The sequence below is a fragment of the Mustela nivalis genome (assembly GCF_964662115.1).
Source record: "Mustela nivalis genome assembly, contig: HAP1_SCAFFOLD_398, whole genome shotgun sequence".
NCBI classification, from domain to species: Eukaryota; Metazoa; Chordata; class Mammalia; order Carnivora; family Mustelidae; genus Mustela; species Mustela nivalis.
The window spans coordinates 401,377-410,171 of NW_028136253.1; the positions used below are offsets into that span (position 1 = coordinate 401,377).

At 41.8% G+C, this 8,795-nt stretch overlaps 1 protein-coding gene across 1 annotated transcript in view; it reads left to right on the top strand.

Moving 5' to 3' along the window:
• Positions 1–7,607, top strand: part of LOC309857120 (ral GTPase-activating protein subunit alpha-2-like) — a 32,902-nt gene extending 25,295 nt beyond the window's left edge. Inside the window, exons 3-4 of the mRNA XM_082749984.1 lie at positions 1,975–2,152; positions 7,528–7,607. Of these exons, the coding sequence (XP_082606110.1) occupies positions 1,975–2,152; positions 7,528–7,586 (237 nt within the window). The 3' untranslated portion in view covers positions 7,587–7,607. The remainder of the gene's footprint in view (positions 1–1,974; positions 2,153–7,527) is intronic.
• Positions 7,608–8,795: the final 1,188 nt, after the last annotated feature.

Sequence of the window (8,795 nt, forward strand, 5' to 3'; positions counted from 1 at the left end):
TCTAGGGGTGCCTGGGTGGCTCAGTGGGTTAAAGCCTCTGCCTTCGGCTCGGCTTGAAGGCATGATCCCAGGGTCCTGGGATTGAGCCCCACATCAGGCTCTCTGTTCAGCAGGGAGCCTGCTTCCCTTCCTCTCTCTCTGCCTGCCTCTCTGCCTGTTTGTGATCTCTGTCTGCCAAATAAATAAATAAAATCTTTAAAAAATATATGTGTTTAATCTAGGGGCACCTGAATGGCTAAGTGGGTGGGTTAAGCCTGTTTCTTCAGCTCAGGTTATGATCTCAGGGTCCTGGGATTGAGTCCTGCATCAGCAGGGAGCCCTCTTCCTCCTCCTCTCTCTCTCTGCCTCTCTGCCTACTTTTGATCTCTCTCTGTCAAATAAATAAGTAAGTAAATAAATCTTTTAAAAATATATATATATATAATCTCTTCCAGGAAGAGATTATGCTGAGTGAAAAAAGTCAAGCAGAGAGAGTCAATTATCATATGGTTTCACTTATTTGTGGAGCATTACAAATAGCATGGTGGACAAGGGAAGATGGAGAGAAGGGAGTTGAGGGAAACTGGAAGGGGAGGTGAACCATGACAGACTATGGACTCTGAAAAATAATCTGAGGGTTTTGAAGGGGTAGGGGGTGGGAGGTTGGGGGAACCAGGTGGTGGGTATTAGAGAGGGCACGGATTGCATGGAGCACTGGGTGTGGTGCAAAAACAACGAATACTGTTACACTGAAAAAAATATATATATATATTTCATCTCTTATTACCATGTATTTCAAATGGTAGTGAGGGATGATGGTGTGGGACCCCATGAAGTGAATTCACACTGCCATCTTGACCACAATATAAGTGTCGTACACAGCCGTCCTGTGTCCCCTTTCGTTCTGAAATGGATTCTCTCTTCCCAGCTGTTATCAATAGAAGACAGGGGTCTTTGTTCTTGTAGGTGACTTGTCCAAGATCGCACAACTTTCGAGGTTTAACCTTTGGTCTGATTGTAGGACCCATTTTCTTTAACTCAGTGCCATGCAACCTGCCATGTAGGACTCTCAATACTCTCCCTCTTTTGAAGCTGAACTCCACAGGCCACATCTACCAGTGCATATCTATTTTTGTCTAGTTCACTCATTTATTGCACACATTTACTGGATGCCAGCTATGTGTTTCAGGCACCTTTCTAGGTGCTGGAGATATGGCAGTGGGCAAGTCAAACACAACCCCCTGCCCTCATTGAGCATGTTCCATTTCCTACTACTGGAAGCATCCACCAGGAACAATGGACTTATGCCAGAAGTCCAGCAATGATATGAGTTCCAGAAATTTCTGAATGGTTCTTTGTGGAAGTGATGATTTGGCGGCAGCCCTCAAGGTAGCTACCTGCACAGGCAAAAAAAAAAAAAAAAAAAAAAAGGAGGGCTGGTGTAGAAATGCCTAATATATGGGCTTCAAGGTCAAATAACTGAGCCAGGTCTTTAAGGTCTTATTAAGCTCGGAGATTTTTCAAGAACTTTCCATGATACATAAGCATATTATAGAAAAAACACTATTCAAAGCACACTGTAAATTTGGAGGATGTCTTTGCATTATTTTTGTGATTAAATGACAGTTGATGATACAGGCACTGTTGTAAGTCACTTATCCCTGTGCAAACACTTTGTGGTAAATTCTTTTATCATCCTTATTTTTCAGAGGTAGAGACTGATGCAAAGGGAGAAGTTTGGTGGTTCTCCACTGGCCACAGCTAAGCAAGCAAAAAGCAGAGCCTGCATTGGAACCAGGCACTGTGGCTCCAGACCCCAACTCTTCACCCTTGGGCTTCTTGCAGCACGCCTGATTTCTTGTCACTAAGAACTTGGTGCAGGAGTTTAACGGTACCTTTAACTTCTAGTTTTTCTTTCTCAGAACTGAATCTGCATTGCAGTGCATCTCTGCATAAACATGTGTTTAATTTTGTCACCTTTAATTTTGTTTTTAGGTAAGATCTGAAGGAGTCAATCTGTTTCTTCTGTGGCTTCAAGCACTTCAGACAAACTTTGCAGAAGAGCAGGTGCTGATTTTTGCTTGCCTCGTGCCTGGTTTCCCAGCGATCATGTCATCCAGAGGGACCTGCATGGTGGAGACACTCATCAGTCCTAGCCCTGGTGTGGCGGATGGTGAGGAACATTTTAGCCAGCCTTACAGGTTGAAATGACTCTGGAAGTTCTCTTGAGGGATTCCTCAGCTTGTCAGGATCCTGAATAGAACCCTTTATTTCGTAGATGGGTTTGGAGGAGGAATTATCCCCTGCTCTTGTTCACAGTAATGTCTTACAGACATTAGAATAGAAAGAATCAGAGCCTTTTTTATATGCAATGAGGATGGGAGACATTTACTGAAGTGGTGGAAACAGGAATGGAAGGGAGGACTCAGATGTTGGGAACAACAGGAAGTGGAGACACATCATGTATCTGGAGTGTTTTCTTGGCTGTGAATGAAATTTAAATCTGCCATCCAAAACTACTGTTTATTGTCCTCAGCATGATTGTTTCACGAGTGGACATTCATCTGCTCACCCAGCCCTGTATTTTCATGCCGCATTCATGGAAAGACAGTAGCTGCTTCCTGGGAAAGTCATGGCAACCATCTGTGTCCCATGAGTTTTTAAGGAACTTGCCAGTTAGGGCCAATGATTGATTAATGCACATCACTTTATTGCCCAAAGACAGGTATTTGATCCTTAGGCTGACCGAAGCAGAATTTGGCAGAGAGAAGAATAGTTTAGAGGGAGATGTGGCTTCATGGGAGTTTGTACCGTATTTCCAACCCCTTGATGCTCGCTGGCCTGGAGTGTAGCGTGAGCAGGTTCCAAAGGAGGGGCAGATGTATTTTAATGAAGGCCATTTTTTAAAAACCCTTTGAACGTTGGTGAAAGAACTCCTTTTTTTCCCCCACTCTGGAGCAAAGATATATCCACAAGAATCACTCCACTCTTGCCGGCCATATCAGGGGAAAGGATCGCTGAGGACCAAACATGCTTTTTCCTTCAAGTCCTATTGAACTGTATGGTTATTCAGGTAAAAGCAAAATCTTGGATAATTCAGGAATGGTCTTTCTCTTGATAGGAAAGAGGAAACATTGCTTATTTTCTCCCAGCTCATCCATATTTTGTATGTTTGCTTGTTTGTTTGTTTGTTTGTTTGTTTGTTTTTTGAGTTGACTCTTTATGATATTTCACTAGAACTTGAATATGTGCTATATCACATCAGCAAAGACCTGGCATACATAATATTTTGTGTGACAGTGTATGTCAAGCAAACATTTCAGTTCTCCCATCTGCTTTTATATTACCATATTCACACAGAACACTTTACTTCTAACACTGTGGCTGAGGCTGTGGATTTTTCCCTCACCAGGCAACTCTGCAACACCAGCTGGGTGTCCTGTAGTTTTACTCAGCTTTGACACTGTCTGCCTTGATATGGCATCTGATCCCACAGGTTAAGGGCTCAGTCCCGTGAGACTGTTCCATCACATTCAGGTGCCAGTCATAAGTAGGAGGAGCCCAGGTTACCCACAACTTCTCTACAACTTGGCTACAAATCAGAGGTTCCTTCAACTCCTCCTCTGGTTCAACTGAGTGGCTCGCAGAACTCTGGGAAACATTTGTTTTCATTTGCAATTTATGAAAGATATGATAAAGGATACAGATGAACAGTCAGATGCAGAGACACAAAGGGCACAGCCTGGGAGGGTCCCAAGCACAGGAATGTCTATTCCTGTGGAGCTGGGTTTTATCCCCCTCCTGGTACCTGGATATGTTGACTTACCTGGAAGTTTCCTGAAACCCCTGCTATGAGGATTTTTTTTAAAAGATTTTATTTATTTATCAAAGAGAGAGAGGGGGAGAGAGCGAGCACAGGCAGACAGAATGGCAGGCAGAGGCAGAGGGAGAAGCAGGCTCCCTGCTGAGCAAGGAGCCCGATGTGGGACTCGATCCCAGGACGCTGGGATCATGACCTGAGCCGAAGGCAGCTGCTTAACCAACTGAGCCACCCAGGCGTCCCTGCTATGAGGATATTTATGGAGGATTCCTTACATAGATGTGCTCTGCTTTTAGCCCCCTCCCCTCTCTGGGGGAATGTAGGGGTTGGGGTGGGGGTGCCGAAGATTCTAAATTCTAATCATGGTGTGGTCTTCCTGGTGATGTGTCCCCACTGAGGAGCCATCTCGGAGCCCACCCAGAGTTGTGTTATTAGAACAAAATATTAAACTCAAAATGGATGGAAGACCTCAATGTAAGATAGGAATTCTTGCCAGTTTTCTTAAGGTGATTCTTTCTCTCTGCTATCCCTCAAGATTCTATCCTTGCCTCCCTTCCTGACTGCACTGTCCTATTGGGCAATCTTGCCTATTGGGCAGGTGGAATGGACCAGTAGGGTCAAAATGCACAGCTTCTAGAAGGCAAAGGGATACTCCAGTCTGCTCTCAGGACGTTGGAGTCTTTGTGTTTTTGGTGCTGGTGAAAGGAAATGAGAGAGGAGAGCAGACAAGAAAGAATGCTAAGTCATTAGAGAGAACTGGTAAGATAAAATACAGGCATGATGAGTAGAATGAGTTTAAAAACATGATACCATTGGGTGATTTTTTTAATACTCAGTAAGAATATTTTTAACAAAGTGAACCATTTAGTTTTGAAATATTCATTCTTAGCATAATTTGAGTTTTAAGATAGGATTACATTACATGATTGTCAACATTATTTGTCACCATGACTTTTTTTTAAATTTCGGATAGGAATTTTAATAAGATAGCATTTTATTTCAGTAGACATTTAAGTTAAAATTTAAATGTATATATGTTCTTTCCCACATATTATCCAAAGGCTACAAATTCAGAGTGGAAGAATAAGGAGAATCAAGATACTTGTTTTAAAGTTCTTTTTACACTGTTTTGAAAATATTGTCTTCCTCATTTATTTCCATCATTTACCATGTTAGCAAAATCTACAAACTTGTACTTGGTAAGTACTGATTGGGCTGGGTATAGAGGATGTCCACAGGGAAGCTGCCATTCTCTTTCAAAGTGACCTTTGTTTATTTTTAAACAAAATAGTCACTTTATTCTTATATTTAATGGTAACTTTATTGTAAGAGGTTTAAAGTTTCCTAATAAATGATTTTACCTATTTGTACAAACTATTTATTTGTACCTCAGGAAGACTGTGGCTCCTAAAATAATTCAACATGTGTCATGATTCTTCTTGGTATAATTATATTTAAAATTAAGTTTTAAAATTTTAATTTTTAATTGAAACTGTTTATTGAAGGCAGTGTTTATTTTCTCATGCAAAGATGTTGAAATAAACATTCTCGTTGAAGTCTTCTCTTAACGGTGTTGAGGTACGGTGACCCCAGGCCCCAGACCTTGCCCAGTGGTGAGGCAGACCATCCCAGGCCATGCAACTGCCCAGAGTAGCCCTTCCTTATATCCTGGATCTTTCATCCACTACGTGCTACTTACAGCTTCTTATGGAGGGGCCAATATTTGGGCAACTGTGCAACCTAAGGGCAGTAAGCTCCAGAAAGGAAGGAAACATGAGGGAATTTCTAGTTTCACTGCTCAGGGTTTTTTGGGTTTTTGTTTGTTTGTTTGTTTGTTTTCCCCTATGAAAAATGAAGGCTCACAGGACATAAGTATCCCTTTGATTGGTGCTGGGGTGGGGAAGCAAATTTTCTTCTCCCTATTATTGGAAAGCAGGCAAAATTAGTTAAAGTGAATAATCAGAAACAATTTGGGAGTGAAAGAGATCACAACAGGCATTAATCCATGTGGTGAATGTGGACTACTAATTCAGTTGTCTTTGGGTGTTTACTTACATACACACAAATGTGCATGCTTGGATCAGGGGAAAGCAGCAAAAACTTGATGCCTTTTGAAATATGTAGAAGTACTAACCTTTAGAGGTACCGGGCTGTGTATTTGTTAGCTATCTGTATATGGGTATTTTTTTCAGAACTTGATTCTGATTTGATAAATAGTCTATATTCACTGTGGAAAACATAGTATACTTTAATATATTGAATTAAAGTTCTTTATTGAGAACTTGTCTGCCTCATGCAAGTGCCTCCAGGTATATAAAAGGTGGGAGGTCGGGGTACCAGGTGGTGGGTAATATAGAGGGCATGGATTGCATGGAGCACTGGGTGTGGTACAAAAACAATGAATACTGTTATGCTGAAAATAAAAAAAAAAAGAAAGTAAGAGAGCTGGACATACAGCAAGTAGTAGCTCAAGTCCAATACCATGTAACTTTTTGTATTGATTATGAAATTTAAAGGAGAAAGGGACTTTTTTTTTATTATTCTATTTCTTTTCAGTGTTCCAGAATTCATTGTTTATGCACCACACCCAGTGCTTCATGCAATATGTGCCCTCCATAATACCCATCACCAGGCTCACCCAACCCCCTACCTGCCTCCCTTCTAAAGCCCTCAGTTTGCTTCTCAGAGTCCACAGTCTCTCATGGTTTGTCTCCCCCACCAATTTCCCTCAACTCACTTCTCCCCTCCATCTCCCAATGTCGTCTGTGTTATTCCTTATGCTCCAGAAGTAAGAAACCATATGATAATTGACTCTGCTTGACTTATTTCACTCAGCATAATCTCTTCCAGACCAGTTCATGTTGATACAAAAGTTGGGTATTCATTCTTTCTGATGGAGGCATAATAATCCATATTGTATATGGACCACATCTTTATCCATTCATCCATTGAAGGGCATCTTGGTTATTTCCACACTTTAGTGACTTTGGCCATTGCTGCTATGAACATTGGTGTACAGATGGCCCTTCTTTTCACTACATCTGTATCTTCTTGGTATATACCGAGTGCAGTTGCAGGGTCATAGGGCAGCTCCATTTTAATTTTTTTGAGGAATTTCCACACTGTTTCCCAATGTGGCTGCACCAAGAAAGGGACTTGTTATTAATTCTGTGGAGCTGGTCAAGTCAAAATTCAAAGATGAATTTTTTCAGACATAAAGTAGTTTATACTGATTCTATTCTTCAGATTCATCGACAAGGAAAAGGCTATAAAACTAAAGTCCCATGGATTGGATTAGGGTAGTATTGGATGTTAAAGTACCTGAAATGATGAAGAATGTCTGTACATTCTTCTAGATTTGTTTCAGTCCTAAAATATTAAATTAGTTATAATGTATGTGAAAATATCCTTACTATTAGAATTGCTTATCCTTTCTCAAATTTTCTAGTGGCTTAGTACTTAGTACTTCCACCGCTGTATGCCATAGCTATAATAAGCAAGCAGTAACAGGAGTCACCATCCCACCTTTGTCAGGTCACAAGGCAGAATCAGAAACAAGTCTACCAAAAAATGTCATCCCTAATAATTTCTGGTACTTTAATTTTAAAGTTTTAGTTGATATTCATCCAATCAAATATAGAGCTGAGGTATATGTTTGTGAGAAATTGAACTGTTTAGGGTGGTGGCTTACACTCACTCCCCTAATCATGTATTCTGTTTCCTTCCAGACATCCCCCATTTGAGACCAGCGCCAGTGTATGTACATTACTACAACTCAAGACAATGAAAACATTTATAGTATAAAAATTCCATACATGGCAATTCACATTGTTTTTATTAAATGGATTATAAATTTCTTTTTGGAAAAAAGTATCTAGCTATAATCCAAAACACTCAAAATCGAGTTGCTGTACTGCCCCAAATCATACAGGTATGTCATTCCTCTTTTTCTTATATTTTACATAGGTAAAAATACACTAACACATACCAAAGTAATTGACTCATAGGGGTTTGGGTTCCTAAAGGATGCTGGTTCTAGGGATTATGTTTATGGGTGGGCTCTCTCTCTGTTGCTGAGGCGTCAGAGGGACTTCTGAGATAGCACTTGCCATGCCCTGCTGACATTGCCATGACAAGGTGATCTTGGGGGCCAGGGAGATGTTCTGAAAACATGATGTTGTGTGCAGTCTCCTGGACCCTCTCATTTTCCTTCCTTTGCTCAAGAGCCAGTGACATCAGAGCATAAGACCAGGGGCCTGTGTTGCCTTCACCCATCCCCAGCACCAGGCAGGCCCTCAATAATCATGTAGGTGGGCTGTGGGAAGGACCTATTTGACTGCCAAGTGCCTCTTGGCATCTCAGAGGGAGCAGTGGAAGAGATCTCAGGATTTTGAGGTGCCATGATAGAATGCCTGGAAGAAAAGGCAGACTCTCTTTAGAAGGCTTTCAGTGAAGACCTCTTTCTGTGTGGGGCCCATGGTATACCTTCCCTCTCTTGTGGTCCTTGGTCATAGAGAAATGGGCTTTCCCAGCAGGTTGAGTTTCTTAGAGACTTTGTGCTGTGTAAGGAAGGACAACTTGGGGAGGTTTGAGAGGGGCTGCTTCATGGCAGGGGCCTGCTTTTATGCACAAAGCATGGTCCCCTTAGAGTAGCTTCGCTGATGCCCCAGAGTTCCCAAAAGTGTGACTAGGCCTGAGCTGCAAGAGTTCACACACCTGAGTGGCAGGTAGCATCTTGGTGGAGGAGCACCAAACTGAGGTCCAGAGCACGTGTCCTCATTGATTAAGAACTGACTACAGAGCTAGACAAACTTATTGTCAAGAAGTCTGAGGGGGATACAGTTACAGTAAAGAGCAGCAAAATACTTACTGAAGATTTTGAAAGGGAGCTTTGGGGTGCGTGGATGGCTCAGTTGGTTAAATGTCTGCCAGAGATCAAACCCTGTGGTGGGGGGTGGGGAGTCCCTGCTAAGTGAGGAGTCTGCTTCTCCCTCTC